The 22,181-nt window shown below is 41.5% G+C and overlaps 1 protein-coding gene across 2 annotated transcripts in view; it reads left to right on the top strand.

The window, feature by feature from the left end:
- LOC139749927 (dymeclin) overlaps positions 1-21,773 on the top strand; it is a 120,881-nt gene extending 99,108 nt beyond the window's left edge. For both annotated transcript variants that reach the window (XM_071664347.1, XM_071664357.1), the window contains exons 11-12: positions 4,724-4,972; positions 21,133-21,773. In XM_071664347.1, the coding sequence (XP_071520448.1) occupies positions 4,724-4,972; positions 21,133-21,333 (450 nt within the window). In that variant the 3' untranslated portion in view covers positions 21,334-21,773. The remainder of the gene's footprint in view (positions 1-4,723; positions 4,973-21,132) is intronic.
- The last annotated feature ends 408 nt before the right edge of the window (positions 21,774-22,181 follow it).

Below are 22,181 nucleotides of genomic sequence, written 5' to 3'. Positions count from 1 at the left end.
GATAGTGGCAAGCCTGTTTGTGGATGATACTATGTTGTTTGCTGAGAGTGAAGAGGAGTTGCAGAAGGTCGTAAGTGTGTTATATGATGTGTGTAAGCATAGGCAATTGCAGGTAAATGCAAGTAAAAGTAAAGTAATTGTGTTTGAAAGAAAGCACAGGGAAAGCATAGATTCTGTAAAAACCATATAGAGTGAAAGAAAAAAGTGTACTAAATTGTGCTTTGGATATGGGGGAGGGGAAAGACTGGGAGAGGTTAGAGAATTTATTTATATCAGAGCTGTCTTGGGTAAGTTTGGTGATATGGAAGGAAAGATTAATGAGAAAGCAGTACACGTTAGAAGAGTCATTGGGTCTCTTGATAGAATAATGAAGGGTAGAGGTGTAAGTATGGGAGTGAAGAGAGGTTTAAAGGACAGCATAATCCTCCCAACCCTGACTTATGCAGCCAAAACAAAGACATGGAATGAGTCACAGAGGTCAAGAATCTAGGCTGTGGAAATGAACTATTTGAGAAGAGCATGTGGTGTGAGTAGATAGTGTGAAGAAAGAAATGAAGGGGTTCATAAGAGATGTGGTATGGCAGGGAATGAATTGTGGAGTGATAGAATGGGTGAAACATAATACTTTAAGGTGGTGTGGACGTGGAAAGAATGCATGACTGGGAATTTACAAGGAGAGTGTATGATAATACAATTAAAGGTGTAGGTGTGAGAGGAAGACCATCTGTGTCATGGGCAATTAGGTTGGAGGAATACTGGAGGGAGAAAAACGGTGGAAGAATGCATGGAATGGTTTATGCGAGGGAGGCATGTAAGGACAGGGATGGGTGGAGACTCTTTTGCCATGGCCTTCCTTTGATGGGAGTTCCCAGAGGGAATGGTGTGTGAGAGATATAGATAGATAAATAGACATATGCACATACCCATGCATACTTCAGAGTTTCAGTCTTTCGTTTCCTCCACTTTTTTCTTGACCCATTCCGTCCATTTTTTGTAACACTCTACCACATTCTTTGTGATAGAAGCTTTACACAACCTTCTTTTCCTCTTCCCAGATAATTTTCATTTATTCTCAGTCACAAAAGCTTTGCACAACCTTCTTTCCCTCTTCCCAGATAATTTTCATTCATTCTCTTCTACGCCATTCCTCCTTCCATGCCCTCCCAAAAACTACGTACACCTAGCCCAAGGATATGGGCTTCACTAATCCCTAGCACATCCATACTATAATTTTGAATTTCTCCACAAGCTCCCTCATTTTATTCTCACCAGTCATCCCATTTACACTCATTGCTGTCACCCTTAAACTCATTCTTTATACTACTCAGCAAAAGTGGTAGACTCTAGTGCTGCTTTTTAGCCTAATGTTTCTCACCTTTAACAGATCAGTGGCAGAGGGCAACTCCAGCACAGTGTTTCCCAGAGGCAGCATGGTTCCCAAATTTCTCCTCAAGCTCCCTCCTTTTACTCTGACAAGTCATCTCGTTTACATTCATTGCCATCATCCTCAGACATTGATCCCTATTACTCCTCAGCATAACTGGTAGACTACAGTGCCGCTTTATAGCCTTTTGTTTCTCACCTTTGACAGGCCACTCGCAAAGGGCAACTCCAACGCAGTGTTTATCAGAGGCAGTGGGGCTCCCAAATTGTCTGAAAAACTAAAATCCCCAGCATACCTTATGTATTTGTCTTTATTTAAAAAGAATACTACTACTGCTATGGCCTAATGGAGTTGGGCAATGCCATTCCATACAGATCCACCCCAAGGGTTTAATAACAAAGTTATAATGAGAAGGTGGGGTAAGACTTGGATACTTTAGTAAACAAGATTGTCCCCTTGAAGCAGTGAAATTTAAAACTTCCCATTTTAAGCCCATCATGGTAGCAGTACCTCCTAAACTCATTGCTTACAATGGTTTACAATTCTGTCTCAAATGATGGTTTCCATAAGTCTTCCAACTACAGATGTTCATCTGTGACTTATTACCTTTTTTTATTATTGATTTTACATTGGCAAACTTCCATTCAACTGGAACTTTTCCCTTAGCATGTGACTTGTTGAATAGGGCAGTCAAGGTCTAACTATCTCATTTTTTGCCTTTTTCATTGTCCCCAGATAAAACTTATTAGGGCCTGCTGTTTTACTGATTTTAATTTTCATAGTCTGTCTTCAGCTTTTATGTCAGGTTCTTGAAGAATGTTCTCTCTTATCACTAAAACTGAATTTGAAACGTGGGTTGCGTCTTTGATTGTAAATACATGTGCAAAAAAGTCATTTGAGATTTTTACCGTGGCTTTGTTGTCTTGAAACAAGTCACCATTTTCTATAATTAATTGATTGGGTGATGACTTTCTTGCTTCTAATATAACTGTAAGACTCCTTAGGGTTTCTTTTGCTACTTTCTACAATATACATTTCATAATGACATTTACGTTGTGAATTTACTTAACTTACTTATCTTGTTGGATTGGTCTCTTTGGGTTTCTAATGAGCCACATTCTTAGACAACAGACACTTTTTTTATTTCACTATTCCACCACCTTGGCTTCATTTAGTAATAGACAGTCTATTACTCATTATCACATATGTTCCTCTTACTTCTTCATAGGTTTTACTGAAGCTTTTCCAAGCTATGTTCATTTTCTCATTGATCATAACATATCAGGTCTGCTTGTCAAGATTAATGCGAAGATCATTAGAATTTACACATTTAAAATCAGATATTTTTTGGGATTGTGATGTTGACCATCGTTACATGAAGTGTTGAAAGCAAACTCAAAAATATTTTGTCGTTGATTACTTGTACTAGACTTTCCTTCAGCTTCAACATTATTAATGAGATCCATATTTGTAGTTAGTAACTAGATCTGATATATTTTTGTTAAAGTTAAGTTTCTTGACTGATTGGATTAGGGCATTCTCAAGCAAGTTTAGGTAGAGTCCGTTCCTGGAACTGTTGGAGTGGGATTTTCTTCATTTAAATACTAGCATGTTAAAATCTTTTACTGTTAGAGGAGTTTGTTTATTACTGAGAGCACGTCAACCCCGGTATACCACATCGCTCCAATTCACTCTATTCCTTGCCCTCCTTTCACCCTCCTGCATGCTCAGGCCCCGATCACACAAAATCTTTTTCACTCCATCTTTCCACCTCCAATTTGGTCTCCCTCTTCTCCTCGTTCCCTCCACCTCCGACACATATATCCTCTTGGTCAATCTTTCCTCACTCATTCTCTCCATGTGCCCAAACCACTTCAAAACACCCTCTTCTGCTCTCTCAACCACGCTCTTTTTATTTCCACACATCTCTCTTACCCTTACGTTACTCACTCGATCAAACCACCTCACACCACACATTGTCCTCAAACATCTCATTTCCAGCACATCCATCCTCCTACGCACAACTCTATCCATAGCCCACGCCTCGCAACCATACAACATTGTTGGAACCACTATTCCTTCAAACATACCCATTTTTGCTTTCTGAGATAATGTTCTCGACTTCCACACATTCTTCAAGGCCCCCAGAATTTTCGCCCCCTCCCCCACCCTATGATCCACTTCCGCTTCCATGGTTCCATCCGCTGCCAGATCCACTCCCAGATATCTAAAACACTTCACTTCCTCCAGTTTTTCTCCATTCAAACTCACCTCCCAATTGACTTGACCCTCAACCCTACTGTACCTAATAACCTTGCTCTTATTCACATTTACTCTTAACTTTCTTCTTCCACACACTTTACCAAACTCAGTCACCAGCTTCTGCAGTTTCTCACATGAATCAGCCACCAGCGCTGTATCATCAGCGAACAACAACTGACTCACTTCCCAAGCTCTCTCATCCCCAACAGACTTCATACTTGCCCCTCTTTCCAAAACTCTTGCATTTACCTCCCTAACAACCCCATCCATAAACAAATTAAACAACCATGGAGACAAATTTTTACTAACTGATCATGAAATCAGTCACCTACCTCTGTTTTCATGTAGGGGCCTGTAAACTAGTCCTACTGTTATTTTCTTTTGAAGTGTATCTTTAATTTCTTCAAAAATGAGGTTGTTTTATTGTGCAGATAAACTTATCTTTGAATTGTACCATGCTTGTTAGCTGTAGGATCATGTTTGCCTTTGCCTCCTCTCCAAAATCACTGACAGTCTGTTGCAAATGAATTCCAAAGCTGGGAATATCTTTAGTGACTTGGCAGTAAAAAGATTACCAGGTTTAGGAGAAAGCCCATGTATTATAACTAAAAAATAACTAACCAAGGTTGAATGCCTTGTGGCATTCTACAGGTGATGTATTGCCATTATGACTGTGCCATTTGCGTCACAGTCCAGTGACTTGTCAGTGTTATATTCATTAGGTAGGTGGAGATCTGTGGGTAGAGGTTGCTGACATGTGAGGCAGGGGTGAGCTTTTTATTTCTACAAAGGGAATGGTGTTTAGCTATATGATGGTTTAGGTGGGAAGGGTTCAGTTCATGATCGGAGAGGAAATTCTGAATAGAGGTGGACTGATGGGCTGATAGATCACTTTGCAATGACATAAGAATTAGAATATTTCCATCCCTCACTTGTTTACCTCTTTAAGTAACTCATACCCAAAACATCCATATATCTCTACAAATTGATATGTATTCTGATAATGTTGGTTTGGAAGTTTGATGTCAAGTCTCTAAGGAATAACAGTTTGTAAAGTTAAATTTTTTCTCTTAACAGCTAAGCGATGTTAGTGTGTTAGAAGAAGTTCTTCGTATGGTACTGGAAATTCTTAATTCTGTCCTGACTCACCAGTTGGCACACAACCATAACCTGGTTTACACATTGCTCTACAAACGACACCTCTTCCAACCCTTCTCGTCGCATTCAAACTTTCAGGATGTAACTCAAAATATAGAAGTGGTTCTTTCATATTTAATGGGCCGTCTGGAAACCACCAAGAGGGATCCAGGAGTTCAAGATGTACAGGTATGCTGTAGAATCAATGTCACGTGCTGATCTATATTTTGTAATATTTAGAAAATTTCATATATCCCATTTTATGATTTAGGGAATTTGAGTAGTCTACATGAATACTTAAAAGTAAAAGAAAATATTTTTAAAGTTAAAATTCCTCCACCTTACATTTCACATGCTGATGTAGAACAGAACCTGTTCATGAATATGTATTCATTGAATATTTTCTGAAAGAAATAGGTGATTTTGTTAAAGACATTACTCAGTGAAATTGTTTTCATTCCCTTAAGGAGAGCTTTGAACCAAGATAGGATGTAATTTGTTGTTGCATATTTGGATGTATTCTTATTCATTCTCTCAGTCATTTTATCCATTTAGGTCTTTACATTGTCCTCACTTTCATTCACTCCTTATCGTCTGCAAGCTGACATGTGATCATAAGCAGTACTTCCATTGCAGGCAGTTGTCAAATTACATGCTGTTGTCATGATGAATCTGAATTGTTTTTAAGTATGATATTATGTCTCTTTGTTTATACCTGATTGCCTCTCCCACCCAAGTGTGCTAACACCAGGAATGGATAAACAATTGCTCTGCTTGCACACATCCATTTCCAGCTGTTTTATATAGTGTACTGAAACTGGAGCATACCATCCACATTCAAGCCCACAAACTGTTCCATGCTTTATTGTGGTTACTTCTTATGCCCTTGGTATTTAGTGACAGCAAATCGCTCCATATATTCATCTTATTCTATCTAGTGCACTTGTTTTGCCCTCTTGAATATTCATGCCCTGCACTAGTTTTTGATTCTCAGAGCCAAAACATCCAGATATTTTTCATGAAACACATCTATAATATACTTGGATTCATGGGGATGTCTCAAATTTAAGTATAGGAAAATAATGCTTATTCTTTACATTTCATTAGTGCATCCTCATCTTGTATATTGTGCACTGTTTTAGTCACCCTACTTGAAAAAAGACAGAGACAGAATGGAGAGAGTACAGCATCAAGCTACACAGATGATTCCTGGACTGAGAAACATCCTTATAGGAACTCTCTGAAAGACTTGAATAATATATCTTTGAAAAGAGTAGTTTAAGAGGTGATTCAATACAAGTATTCAGAATTATCAAAAGCTTTGATAATCTTGATGTAACAAGCTACTTAAGATTTGCTTTGTCTGATTTCACTTCAAGTAGTGGATGCAAGCTTGTGGGATAACACTTTATCCTTAATGAGGTAAAGTACTTTTTTCTTCAAGATGATTGTTAACATATGGAATGATTTACCAATTACAGTGGTTGAAAACAGTCCTTTGAATACATTCAAGGATGGATTTAATTAACTTTTTGTTTCAGATCCATGATTCATGTCATTAGCACCTCCTTAGTCACATTAACAGTTTTTAGGTTATACTCTTTGAATTATTTATATATTTTCCAAATTTAACCCTCTAATCTCTGAGTTGCTTTTGTCTTCCACAATCACAGGCAACCTTGAAGGGATCCAGTGGTCTGATATTTTTTTTTTTTTTTTTTTTTTTTTTTTTTTGCCGCTGTCTCCCGCGTTTGCGAGGTAGCGCAAGGAAACAGACGAAAGAAATGGCCCAACCCACCCCCATACACATGTATATATATACGTCCACACACGCAAATATACATACCTACACAGCTTTCCATGTTTTACCCCAGACGCTTCACATGCCTTGATTCAATCCACTGACAGCACGTCAACCCCGGTATACCACATTGCTCCAATTCACTCTATTCCTTGCCCTCCTTTCACCCTCCTGCATGTTCAGGCCCCGATCACACAAAATCTTTTTCACTCCATCTTTCCACCTCCAATTTGGTCTCCCTCTTCTCCTCGTTCCCTCCACCTCCGACACATATATCCTCTTGGTCAATCTTTCCTCACTCATTCTCTCCATGTGCCCAAACCATTTCAAAACACCCTCTTCTGCTCTCTCAACCACGCTGTTTTTATTTCCACACATCTCTCTTACCCTTACGTTACTTACTCGATCAAACCACCTCACACCACACATTGTCCTCAAACATCTCATTTCCAGCACATCCATCCTCCTGCGCACAACTCTATCCATAGCCCACGCCTCGCAACCATACAACATTGTTGGAACCACTATTCCTTCAAACATACCCATTTTTGCTTTCCGAAATAATGTTCTCGACTTCCACACATTCTTCAAGGCTCCCAGAATTTTCGCCCCCTCCCCCACCCTATGATCCACTTCCGCTTCCATGGTTCCATCCGCTGCCAGATCCACTCCCAGATATCTAAAACACTTCACTTCCTCCGGTTTTTCTCCATTCAAACTCACCTCCCAATTGACTTGACCCTCAACCCTACTGTACCTAATAACCTTGCTCTTATTCACATTTACTCTTAACTTTCTTCTTTCACACACTTTACCAAACTCAGTCACCAGCTTCTGCAGTTTCTCACATGAATCAGCCACCAGTGCTGTATCATCAGCGAACAACAACTGACTCACTTCCCAGGCTCTCTCATCCCCAACAGACTTCATACTTGCCCCTCTTTCCAAAACTCTGGCATTCACCTCCCTAACAACCCCATCCATAAACAAATTAAACAACCATGGAGACATCACACACCCCTGCCGCAAACCTACATTCACTGAGAACCAATCACTTTCATCTCTTCCTACACGTACACATGCCTTACATCCTTGATAAAAACTTTTCACTGCTTCTAACAACTTGCCTCCCACACCATATATTCGTAATACCTTCCACAGAGCATCTCTATCAACTCTATCATATGCCTTCTCCAGATCCATAAATGCTACATACAAATCCATTTGCTTTTCTAAGTATTTCTCACATACATTCTTCAAAGCAAACACCTGATCCACACATCCTCTACCACTTCTGAAACCACACTGCTCTTCCCCAATCTGATGCTCTGTACATGCCTTCACCCTCTCAATCAATATCCTCCCATATAATTTACCAGGAATACTCAACAAACTTATACCTCTGTAATTTGAGCACTCACTCTTATCCTCTTTGCCTTTGTACTGTGGCACTATGCATGCATTCCGCCAATCCTCAGGCACCTCACCATGAGTCGTACATACATTAAATAACCTTACCAACCAGTCAACAATACAGTCACCCTCTTTTTTAATAAATTCCACTGCAATACCATCCAAACCCGCTGCCTTGCCGGCTTTCATCTTCCGCAAAGCTTTTACTACCTCTTCTCTGTTTACCAAATCATTTTCCCTAACCCTCTCACTTTGCACACCACCTCGACCAAAACACCCTATATCTGCCACTCTATCATCAAACACATTCAACAAACCTTCAGAATACTCACTCCATCTCCTTCTCACATCACCACTACTTGTTATCACCTCCCCATTTGCGCCCTTCACTGAAGTTCCCATTTGCTCCCTTGTCTTACGCACTTTATTTACCTCCTTCCAGAACATCTTTTTATTCTCCCTAAAATTTAATGATACTCTCTCACCCCAACTCTCATTTGCCCTTTTTTTCACCTCTTGCACCTTTCTCTTGACCTCCTGTCTCTTTCTTTTATACATCTCCCACTCAATTGCATTTTTTCCCTGCAAAAATCGTCCAAATGCCTCTCTCTTCTCTTTCACTAATACTCTTACTTCTTCATCCCACCACTCACTACCCTTTCTAATCAACCCACCTCCCACTCTTCTCATGCCACAAGCATCTTTTGTGCAATCCATCACTGATTCCCTAAATACATCCCATTCCTCCCCCACTCCCCTTACTTCCATTGTTCTCACCTTTTTCCATTCTGTACTCAGTCTCTCCTGGTACTTCCTCACACAAGTCTCCTTCCCAAGCTCACTTACTCTCACCACCCTCTTCACCCCAACATTCACTCTTCTTTTCTGAAAACCCATACAAATCTTCACCTTAGCCTCCACAAGATAATGATCAGACATCCCTCCAGTTGCACCTCTCAGCACATTAACATCCAAAAGTCTCTCTTTCGCGCGCCTGTCAATTAACACGTAATCCAATAACGCTCTCTGGCCATCTCTCCTACTTACATAAGTATACTTATGTATATCTCGCTTTTTAAACCAGGTATTCCCAATCATCAGTCCTTTTTCAGCACATAAATCTACAAGCTCTTCACCATTTCCATTTACAACACTGAACACCCCATGTATACCAATTATTCCCTCAACTGCCACATTACTCACCTTTGCATTCAAATCACCCATCACTATAACCCGGTCTCGTGCATCAAAACCACTAACACACTCATTCAGCTGCTCCCAAAACACTTGCCTCTCATGATCTTTCTTCTCATGCCCAGGTGCATATGCACCAATAATCACCCATCTCTCTCCATCAACTTTCAGTTTTACCCATATTAATCGAGAATTTACTTTCTTACATTCTATCACATACTCCCACAACTCCTGTTTCAGGAGTACTGCTACTCCTTCCCTTGCTCTTGTCCTCTCACTAACCCCTGACTTTACTCCCAAGACATTCCCAAACCACTCTTCCCCTTTACCCTTGAGCTTCGTTTCACTCAGAGCCAAAACATCCAGGTTCCTTTCCTCAAACATACTACCTATCTCTCCTTTTTTCACATCTTGGTTACATCCACACACATTTAGGCACCCCAATCTGAGCCTTCGAGGAGGATGAGCACTCCCCGCGTGACTCCTTCTTCTGTTTCCCATTTTAGAAAGTTAAAAAAAAAAAAAAATACAATATTATTATTATTATTATTATTTATTTATTTATTTTGCTTTGTCCCTGTCTCCCGTGTTAGCGAGGTAGCGCAAGGAAACAGACGAAAGAAATGGCCCAACCCACCCACATACACATGTATATATATACGCTTCCACACACGCAAATATACATACCTATACATCTCAACGTATACATATTTATACACACACAGACATATACATATATACACATGTACATAATTCATACTGTCTGCCTATATTTATTCCCATCGCCACCCCACCACACATGAAATATCAAACCCCACCCCCTCATGTGCGCGAGGTAGCACTAGGAAAAGACAACAAAGACCACATTCGTTCACACTCAGTCTCTAGCTGTCATGTAATAATGCACTGAAACCACAGCTTCCTTTCCACATGCAGGCCCCACAGAACTTTCCATTTCCCACATCAGCAAGGTGGTGCCAGGAAACGGACGAAGAATGGCCCATCCACTCATATACACATATATGTATACATAGATGCCCATGCTCGTACATATACATACACATACCTATGCATATCAACATTTACATGTATACATACATATACGTACACTTACACGGACATATACATATATACACATGTACATACTCATACTTGCATGTATACATAGATGCCCATGCTCGTACATATACATACACATACATATGCATATCAACATTTACATGTATACATACATATACGTACACTTACACGGACATATACATATATGCACATGTACATACTCATACTTGCTTGCCTTCAATCCATTCCTGGCACCACCCTGCCCCACAGGAAACAGCATCGCTGCCCCCAGCTTTAGCATGGTAGCACCAGGAAAACAGACAAAAAAGGCCACATTCGTTCACACTCAGTCTCTAGCTGTCATGTGTTATGCAACGAAACTACAGTTCCATTGCCATAGCAAGGCCCCACAGACCTTTCCATTGTTCACCTCAGACATTTCACATGCCTTGGTTCAGTCCATTGACAGCACATCGACCCTGGTGTACCATATCATTCCAGTTCACTCTGTTCCTTGCACACCTCTCACCCTCCTGTATGTTCAGGTCCCAATCACTCAAAATCTTTTTCACAACATCCTTCTACCCCCAATTTGGTCACCTGCATCTCCTTGTCCCCTCCACCTCTTGACACATATAGCCTCTTTGTCAATCTTTCTTCACTCATTCTCTCCATATGTCCAGACCATTTCAACACACCCTCTTCTGCTATCTCAACCACACTCTTTTTATTGCCACACATCTAGCTGTTATTACATGACAGCTAGAGACTGAATGTGAATGAATGTGGCCTTTGTTGTCTTTTCCTAGTGCTACCTCGCACACACATGAGGGGGGAGGGGGTTGTTATTTCATGTGTGGCGAGGTGGCGATGGGAATGAATAAAGGAAGACAGTATGAATTATGTATATGTGTATATATGTATATGTCTGTGTGTGTATATATATGTATACGTTGAGATGTATAGGTATGTATATTTGCGTGTGTGGACGTGTATGTATATACATGTGTGTGTGGGTGGGTTGGGCCATTCTTTCGTCTGTTTTCCTTGCATTACCTCACTAACGCGGGAGACAGTGACAAAGCAAATAAAAAAAATATAAAATAACATCTCTCTTACTCTTTCATTACTTACATGTCAAACCACCTCACACCACACATTGCCCTCAAACATTTCATTTCCAACACATCCACCTTCCTCCATACAACCCTCTCTGTAGCCCATGCCTCACAACCATATGATATTATTGGAACTACTTTTCCTTCAAACATACCCATTTTTTGCTCTATGAAATAATGTTCTTCCACGCACTCTTCATCACTCCCAGAACCTTCAACCCCTCCCCCACCCAGTGACTCACTTCCACTTCCACAGTTCCATTTGCTGCCAAGTCCACTCCCATATATTTGAAACACTTTACTTCCTCCAACCTTTCTCCATTCAAACCTACATCCCAATTAACATGTCCCTCAACCCTGCTAATGTTTGTATTCCTTTGTATTTTGTCTTTTCATCCTAGCCAGACCCATGCACACATTCAGACATCCCAGCATGAGCCTTCGAAGATGAATCCTTGTTTGGCTCCTTCCCTTGTTCCTATTTTTGGAAAGTGACAGCACAAGTCAAAAATGTTTCCATTCAACTGTACCTACTTCCTCCCTTGTGTGTCACCTCTTGTAATACATGAGATACAGGGATAGGTCTCTTATTCCCAGGAATCAGGTAATTTTGTGATTTACAGTACAAAATCAAGTCATCAACTTGTCTAGTGTTGTTGAGAGGTGAGGATATTTATTTGTGGACTGAGTTCCAGCTACCCACATGTATGCATGTAAGACAGAAAAAGAAGACAGCAATCTGGGCCAGGGAGAGAAACATGACAGCTGCTGCATTGCTGGCTAACTGTGATGCCTCACTTCTCTAAAGGCCCAAGCAGAAGAAGAAGAAAGTTAACTAATTTTTTTTTTTTTTTACATTGGAATCTCTAGCCACCAACAAAAGTCCACATGAATGCCAATCCTTAATTGAGGTATAGAGAGGATTATGAAGGGGAAAAAAAGAGATGAGAAAATATTTACAAATTTTGGAGGAAGTGAAAAATATGTCTTTTGAAATGTGCTAGGTTGTAGTTATTGGGAAAGAAAAGAGGGTAGAGAGTTTCAAAGCTTCAAGGTGTAGGGAAAAACAAAAAAACACTTGAGGTGCCAATGGCCACACAGTAATCATGTGATGCAGTAGCTTGCTGAGTATTATGTAATCTAGCTTGTGGTGGGTGCACACAAGCAGCCAGCTCTCAGGAGCAAAAACCAAAGTAATACCTATTGAAGAGGGAAAGTGAAGCAACATTGCAGCATAGGGCAAGCAGGTCAAGTTTTGAAGGTAGCCTGGGAGAGTTTTGTAAGTCAGACCACTCTGGACTTTTCTCTGTCAAGTAAGGACGCAGAGCTAGAACCACCCTAGATGTAAGTAGTATTCCATACAAAAACAGATCAGTTCTTTGCATAAATAGAGCTACTGTTCAGAAGAAAAGAACTTTCAACATCAAAACAGGACTCTCAGTTTCTTAGAGGCAGACTTAGCTATTTTTGTTAAATGGAGTTTTCAAAAAAAAGAGTGGGTGTTACAGTAATACCAAGTATGTTCATTGAGTCAAAAGGTGGAATTACAGAACCATCAAAGGAGAAAGGAAACTTATGAGGAATTTTCGACAGAGATAGGTAGAAATAGGTTCTTGGAGGTAGTAAACTTAGCTAGATTTCTTCATATATCCCTCTGAGATATTCTGTCCAAGTCTGAGTTTACTGAGGAAGCTGTGTCAAGACATGATGCAGATAGAGTGAGAGAAGGAGCAGAATTGAAGGATTTGGATGAATGCAGTATTGAGTCATCAGCATATGAGTGCATTCAGTTATTTTTGGAGAGGAAATTGTTGAAAAATGAGAGAAAAAGTGTAGGGAACAGGACAGAACCCTGAGGGACACTGCTGTTGATGGAGAAAGCGTGGGAGGCTGATCCATCAACAACCATAGAGATAGATCATCTGGAGAGGAGGATAGATATGAAGAAGCAAAGTGAAGGAGGGAAGCAAAAAGAGGGAGCTTAAAGATGAGGCCCAATGCCACCTTGTCAAAAGCTTTGGATGTGTCAAGAGCAACTACATGCGACTCCCCAAAATTTTTCAGGGATGATGACCAGACATAAGTAAGATAGGAAAGAATATCAGCAGTGGATCTCACCTTACAGAAGCCATACTGAAGATCAGAGAGAAGATGGTGAGATTCAAAGACTTTGGAAATAGTAGATATTAAAACATCAGGATGATAGTTAGGTGGATTATAATGGTCATTCTTCTTGGGGCTGGGATGTACCGATGCATGTTTCCAAGAAGAAGGAGTAGTTTTAGCTTTTACAGGGAAATGGAACAGATGAGCAAGCACATGTGTAAGTTCAGAGGCACACACTTTCAGTATATGGGAATGGATGCCATCAGGACCGTAAGCCTTGCTTATGTCCTGAGAGAGAAGCTCTTTTTGGACTTTGAAAAAAAATGATAGGGAGGGGCATAGAATTAGAAAAATGATATGGAGGGGCATAGAATTAGAAAAATGATAGGGAGGAGCATAGAATTAGTAAGAGGAGCATCAGTGGAGAAAGGAATGATAGAGTCATGTAAGGTGGAGTTAGAGGAGGAACAGGAACTAAAGAGTTGCTTTTTCTGCAGGAGAGGCAGCTATAGTACCATCAGAACTGAAAAGAGAAGGAAAGGCAGAGCAACAGAAGGTGTTAGCGAAGCCCTTAGCTAAGAACCTATCGTTGAATGATGAGGAGAGGTTTTCACACTTCTTTTGAATAAAGGAATGCTTTGCCGCATGGATAATGTACTTGCAGTGATAACAGGTAGTAACAAATACTGAGTAGGAGTTGGAGGAAGGAGGGTTTTTCCAAGCCTGTTACACCTGATCCCTTGCCTGAATAGCCTTAGAACAGGAGTGGTTGAACCATGGCTGGAAGAAGAGGTCACTTGGAGGAAGAGGGGATAAATGCATCTGTTTCATGCAATAATAACCTGTGCTTTGTGGTTGGTGGAGATGGAAGCATCATCACATAAGAGACAATGGTTTACCCAAGGAAAGTTAGAAGAGAATTTTCATGTGTTATTCCAGACATGTGTTGAAATTCCAATATTTACACTTAGAAGGAGCTGCTGGAAGGGGAGATTCCTTTAGGACCAATTGGAGGTGAGATTGTGTAATTACAGCGGGATGGATTAGAGGCGGAAAACAGATCCAGGATATTAGGAGAGTGGTCAAAGCTGTTATGAGTTTGGGTAGGGTGGGAGATGATTTGCTCTAGATCGTTGAGAATGGAAAACATGAGGGCTTCAGTCCCCCCATCATCTGTATGGGAGAAATTCAACCATTCCCTGTGATGGACATTAAAATCCCCTAAGAAATGGATCCCATCTTGTGGGTTAGAGGATGCCACAGCCTTATGGCAAGAATTACGTAATTGAGGAAAGATATGAAATTTGTAGAATTAGGATTCCAATAGGCAAAACAGAGGAAAAGTATAGTAGTTGGCAGATGGTCTTTGAGCCACATAACATCAAAGTCTGGGTACTCAAGGAATGCAACAGGTGTGTTGGTGTTGGAATAAGCACAGATGCCACCTTTAATTGGAGATGATAGTTGGATATGAAAAAGAGGCTAATGAGAACATCATTTGACATCTGGATCTCAGAGAGATGTAAGATATGAGGAGAGGTAGAGTACAGATGGTGTTCAACAGAAGAGAGGATGCAAGGGAGACTATGAATGTTGATATAGTGAATAGAAAAAGGGGAAGGTCTATCAGAGAGAGAGAGAGAAAGATTGTGGTAGGGGCTAGTGTTACTACTGTCTCATTGGTAGGAGAGTCAGGCAGAAACCTGCAGACCCATAGCAACCTATGATGCCGGGCCATAGATTTGCAAGACTATTATGATTATATGTAAAAACAATTGTGCAGACAGGAGGTAGTAAGAGAATATGATGGCATTGTGAAATGTTTGACCCGCTAAGCTCAAAATCATGTAAACCACCAACATTTGGAAGTTAAAGAAGAACAGTGAAGTTATTTCACATCTGTTTATTGTAAAAACTGGAAAAAATTTCTTGAAGGGCATCGGTATACTATCGTTATACCTATATACCTATATACTATATACTATAGGTATGAGGAAATGATACACAGTAGAGATGCAATGCAGTGTGATTTGATATAACAATATCGATTAAATGCAGGCACTAAATTACTTCCATTTTTTCATTATAACATAAGCTGATGTATAATAATTCGAGCCCAGCTGACCATGTATCACAGGGTGCTAATGCCGCACATGCCACATTGCCATTGCATCAGTTCTCTGTTGGCATTCAGAGAGTGAGAATGCCTCATTTGTCACTCAAATACTTCTACACTAATGCCCACTTGAACCAGTCACCAGTATGCCTAAGTGTCCAGCAAGTATTTTGCTACAAGTGAACCTGTTCAGACATGATAAAAGAATACTTGTTTGATAAATATACTGTATTTATCTGCACTTTTTTCTAGAATATGTGCTCCAAAATTCACTTTGTGCCTAGTACTGAAGATCACGTCTACTGGTATTAGTCTGATTTTCAAGCACTATTATATAACGTACGTGAACTCAACCTAAGTATTTACTAAATCAGTACCTTGTAGATGATGTTGAATGATTTATTTTATAATGGAGTTGCCACTGGATTGTTAATGGATCACAGACCATGCAATGCTCTAGGTGCTACAGAGGATGATCTCATAATTCACCTCCCCCATCAGTACTTGAGGAGTAAGGCTAAGACTCCTTGTCTTCTTCCATCATCATCTGAGGAACAAGACTCCTCATCTCCTCACCATTATCAGAGGAGCAATGCTCCTCACTTCTCTTGCCAGTATCTTAGGAACAAGCATCTTCCCCTACCCCTCCAGTACCTGAGGAACAAAGCTCCACTCCTCCCCCATGAGTATGCTTAGAACAGTACTCCTCACCTCCCCTGCCACTATCTGAGAAACAAGGGCTCTCGCCTCTCCCACCTGTACATGAGGAGCAAGGCTTCTTGCTTCACCAACCAAAACCTTAAGAACAAGGCTGAGCGATATGCCCAAGCATAGCGTAACGGGCTTGTGACGTGTCACAGATGCCGTTAATCTCAGCATGGTCTCTGTAAGTCCTGGCAGGGGTGGGTAAAGTGCCAATCCTTGCTTGGACGGCCTTCACGTAATCAGACCCGGACAGGAAGCGGTTCCCACTGTTCACCCATTTACTGACCTGAGGCACGGTAGTAGATGGAGCGAGACCCTCTTCGTCAACAGTGTTGATCAGATTAGCCCTCCATACGCGATGGCGTTTGAGTTTATTACTTGCCTGCCGACCAGCAATACACGCGGGTCCAGTCCAGCGCTGCAGCTTGCTCAACACTGCAGGCTCCCGGACAGCCGCCTGAATCACCAGGTTGATCGAGGTGAGCAATTTCTTGAGCTTGGCTTGTTTATTTAATCAGATGGTCAAGACAAAGTCAGGTATACCAAGCCCACCATCTCCTGCTCCCGTGTGGAAGTAAGCATAGGGCACATCTTGGGCTAGACGGAGCCAGTGGCAAACTGCGACTCTCACTTGTCTGTCCATGCATGCTAGCTGTATCTTATACACTTCCTCCAGCACCAAGCGATGCATGAGCTTTGGCACTAGGTGTCCCACGAGCAATGCAATCTGCTGTTGAGGTTTTAGAGGGGCTCTGCTGATGTTACGGAGCCCCTCTTCTTGCAGGGCACCATAGGATTTACGCTTTTCTCCTGCTCCGACAAGAATGCTGAAGCATTTATAATCGTCCTCAGCACTCATGGAGCCAATAGCACTACCCAAGACTTGGAACGTCATACTTTTGTTGACATACCAAGTCTTGCGCTTTCCATCGACCTCCATGCTGAGGGAATGACACTTTCCCGGGTTTAACTCGAAGTCTATTCCCTGCAAGAGTTTCTGCCATAATGTTAGCCTGTTGCAGGCCAGTCGGTATCTTCGCCACCAAAACCAGGTTGTCAGCAAATGCCAGTGCTGACACCTTCTGGTCTCTGAATCCAATTCCTACACCAGATTCCTTAACCCTTGCAACTCCCTCGTCAGTTACAAGGTCGAAAAGGATTGGTGATAACAGATCCCCTGTTTGACCCCATGAGTCATATTAATTCTTTCCAACATCTCGCCACTGCCTTCAGTGTGAGTAAGGGCTCGGTCATACGTTATCATGATGCATACCCTGATGAGGGCAGGAATGCCCTTCCACGACTTGGCATGCTTGATAGTGCTATGATTAACACTATCGAATGCTTTGGCCATGTCAAGGAATGCCAGGTGCACATCATGAGTGTGTACCTGTGCATAACCGATAATCACATCCAGGATTGTGAGGTTCTCAAGGCATCCATCCACAGGAACAAATGCCTTATGAGCTCCATCGATCTGGACGAGGCTCGAGATGTGGCTGCTCGTGATCTTATGGAACAGTTGGACTACGGCACAGGAGATAGTGATTGGCCTGTAGTCCTTGGGTTCTGTTGGATTCGGTACCTTAGGAATCAGCACTGTACAATTTGCCTTGAATGGCTCTGGCAACATTGACGTGGCAAGCCACAGGTTATACATTTTGCAAAGAATTCTTGGAGGAATGGACTTAAACAAACAAGTGTGCATTCCATCAGGACCAGGGGCAGATGTTTTTGTGGTTTTGAGGTGGGGTGCTACCTCACCTACTGTAATAACCTCTGCTAGTTGTCCACTTTCTAATTCACAATTCGTAATGACACGCTCATCCGGCTCAGATGGGCGAGAGAAGAGGGCCCCCCAAAAGGGGTAAAGGCTTTCTGGCCCAACTGAAGTTGGTGGTACCTCCCAGTCATCTTTTAGGACAAGTCCAGCGGCCAAAGGCTTATTCTGTTTATAAAGTCTCTGTACTTTCCGGCATTTTTCCCGCCTAAGCTGGTTTCCATGCAAAGGAACCTCCTCCATACGGTGTGCACTGCCAGAGTTTGCTGACTGTCTTGGTCCTTCTCCCCCCACAATTCTGATGGTCTTGGGGCGAGCCACAGGAGCTAGTCAGCTGTCACCCTGACGCAGGTGGTTCAGGGCAACATTTAAGATATCCTCACCCCACGATGGAGTTGTGGGGCCAGGTCCGAGCGTGTAGAGAAAGGTGGCAGTCTCCGCAACAAAGGAAGCAATGGATTGGGATTGGGGAACCCACGGAGCGTCTGGAATAGATAAAACCATGTGATTGGCCTCTCAACCAGAACCGGTAGGCTTCCCTCCTCTGAGGACAGCCCCCTCTCCCGCACCTGTGAGGCTTTCACCACTGGAGTTGGCACGCACATGCCTACTTGGGCATGGTGCTTCCTCCGGGAATGCCACTCTGCATTTTGCTTCCTGGAGTTGCAGGGACACGCCTCTCATCTGACACACTACCAGTCACCTCGCCTTCACTGGTGTCCTGATGAAGATTTATGTCCAAGACCAGCTCCTGAACTTTGGTGTTATACGACACTTTCCTTTGAAGGCCTTTAATCGCTTCGACCGTCCTAGAGGGAACAGTCGCCTACAACCGCTGGTTCAGGCCTAGGCCAGCAACTAGTGAAGGACCAGCTGCCATTTTCACCTCTGCCCTAGCAAGGAGCTCAACTTCCTCATCGGTCCATTGAGCATTGGATAAGACGCGTCATATTGCCAACTCTTGGTGAAAAGAGTTGGGATGTGCCTGCCTTTTGTGGACCCTATGGCCCTGAAAGCTGGCAAAAGTGGTCCCACAATGTGGGCAAGTGGGAGAACGTTCATCAGCCACTCCCCCTTTGCTGTTGTTGGCACCCGACATACCAACAGTGGCTGATATGCTAGTCTGTGAGGATTTGTTATGCATAACGGGTGCGTGCCGTGGAACGAAAATCTGTGACAAGGGTAGACACTCCGATAGGGGTTGCACAGTACTGCTGCCCAAAGGAAGCAGAGGACTGCAGTCAGGAGATGGAGGCTGCTGCTGTGCTTCAGTCCTAGGATTTCCCTTTGGTAGTTGTCCTACTGTACCAGCAAATGGAGCTGGACAACTTTCGACTCAGCTGTTGATTGATATGTGCTGGATAACCAATCAGTGAAGCTAGGGCTTGAAGTCACAACCACTCAAGTTACTCGGCTTAGAGGGCTTTATAAAGCAAGTGATAATCCCAGGGCGACTCTAAGAGTTCTCTTCTTTTTCTCATGCTGTTAACCTCCTTCCAAAACATTGTATTGTCTGTGAAGTTTGCTGATAGTCACTCGCCTCATTTGTCCATTTTTTCAGTCCATGCACCTTCCTCTTGACCTTTTGCCACTTTCTCTTGTATATCTTCCAATCACTCACACTCTCCTGTAAATACTTCCCACACACTTCTCTGCATTTTCCTTAACATATTTACTTTGTCATCCCACCACTTACCACTCTTTCTCACTTGCTTACCTCCTTCCTTCTGCATGCCACATGCTTTTTTCACATATGATAGTACTGATTCCTTGAATACCTCCCATTCCTCATCCACTCCCTTAGTTTTGAGAAATGTCACCTTTTGCCATTCTCCAAGCTCACTTACTTTCACCACCCTCTTCTCACCCATATCATCTTCTCTTCGAAAAACCTCATAAAATCTTAATCTTCTTCTCCACCAGATAATGATCAGACATCCCACCAGCTGCCCTTCTCAGTGCATTCACATCCAAGAGTATGTCGTTTGTATGCCTATCACTTAATATGTAATCCAGTAATGCTCACAGACCATCTTTCTTATTCAACCACATATATCTATGTATATCTCTCTTGTTAGATCAGGTATTCCCAGTCATCTGTCCTTCTTCAGTACATAGCTCCACAAGCTATTCACCATTTTCATTCATTTTATTTAATACCCAATGCCCCCAATTATACCCTCATCTGCCAAATTACTCACTAACTCATGATCAAAATTGCTGACATATTCACTCAGCTCCTCCCAAAATACTTTCCTCTCTTCTTTCTTCTCATGGCCAGATGAATAAGTGCTAATAATCCCCAATCTCTTATAATCCTTTTTGATTTTTATTCACAAAAATCTGGAGCTCACCTTTTACACTCATTCACTTGTTTCCACATCACCTGGTTCAGCAGTAGTGCTACCCCTTCCTTATCTCACCCTCTCACTAACTCCTGGCTTTACCCCTAAGTTATTCCCAGATCAATCTTCCCCTTTTCCCTTGAACATTGTTTCTATCAGAGCTAGAACATCTAGGTTTCTTTCCTCAGACATACTACCTATCTCTCCTTTCTTCTCATCTTGGCTACATCCACACACACACTCTCAGACACCCCAGCCTGAGCCTTTGAGGAAGATGAGCACCTCTTGCTTGGCCCATTCTTCTATTCCATCTTTTAGAGACTGAAATATAAACACTGGAAGGTTCACAGCCCCCATCACACCCCTCTTAGTCACCTTTTATGATATGGAGTGAATATATGGGTAGAAATCTTTCTCTCATCACCTATTCTTAGATTGACAGTACTGTCCTTGTGGAACACATCAAGTTCAGTTACAGAATGACCACTTATGTAGTCGGATTATTCTATTTATGTTTTTTATGTCACAATGGTTTTCTGATATAGAGACCTCAGCAGGTGAGTATTCTCTTTAGGTGATATTAACCTAGAACTATTTCAGCTGGCCGTGTTTATATGCATATGCATCTTCCAAACTGTAGTTAGACAGTTGAGGAATGTGCAGACGAAAATGGAATTAACAACTGTCTTTTTTTCCTCCCCTTTTCTTTCAGGAAGTCATTCAGCAGGGTGTGCTTCATTTACCTAAAGACCGTCTAAAAAAGTTCCCCGAGTTGAAGTTCAAATATGTGGAGGAAAATGAACCTGAGGAATTTTTCATCCCTTATGTGTGGACATTGGTATACCATAAGTCAGGGCTCTACTGGAATCCAAAATGCATATGCATGTTTGATCCTTCACAACCTGATGGCTAATAATAGATCTTAGTTGAGCAGGGTTTTAGCTTTGTCATTATTGTTTTCAATTTATAGTGTGTTACTACATATTATGTAATTGTGTTTTTTGTTATTATGATTTTACAGGTTTATTGTTAGAATTTGGATAAGCTTAATGATGTGCAAAAAGTAGCTGTGAAGTTGTTAGGATGAATTTGTGACTGTTTTTGTACAAAAATATTCTGTTCCAAGCAGATTGATGGTCGTTATGAAAGTATGAATTTTGTATGTTGAAAAGGTAATCAATATAAGGATATGCTTATATATACTTATTCACTGAGGATTATTCTTAGAAAGTGAACAGTAAGATAATTTTTTATTGTCTATTTAATTTTTCTGAGTCTGATGACCAACTGCGGATACTGATGCATGATTGTCTAGACCATTCTATGGGACAACAGAATAAATAGTAAATCCAATCTTTGACAGTACATTAGCTCCCAAATCCACTTCAAACTCTTGATCAATGGTACTAAACTTTTCACTGTTTTTATGAATGAAACATTTACTCTGTTGCCCAAACCCATTATGAGTAAGCATGTTATTGCTGTAGTGCCTCTGACCACCAGACGCTAGAAAGTTCCCAATGGGTATCACAAGATTATACATTTTCTTTTATAGTTTTTATGAATGAAACATTTACTCTGTTGCCCATACCCAACATGAATAAGCATATTATTGCTGTAGTGCCCACACAATGGGTATCACAAGATTATATATTTTTTTTGTACATGTTCATCATTTCTTGCGACAACAAGATAGAACCAAGAAAAGAAGAGGAAGTGGCCTCATTCTCTCACATATATACATAGATTTATTTATTTAAA

Source organism: Panulirus ornatus, chromosome 1, assembly GCF_036320965.1.
Source record: "Panulirus ornatus isolate Po-2019 chromosome 1, ASM3632096v1, whole genome shotgun sequence".
In the NCBI taxonomy this organism is placed as follows: Eukaryota; Metazoa; Arthropoda; class Malacostraca; order Decapoda; family Palinuridae; genus Panulirus; species Panulirus ornatus.
Note: the sequence above shows the minus strand (reverse complement) of the source record. Positions and strands in the feature narration are given on the sequence as shown.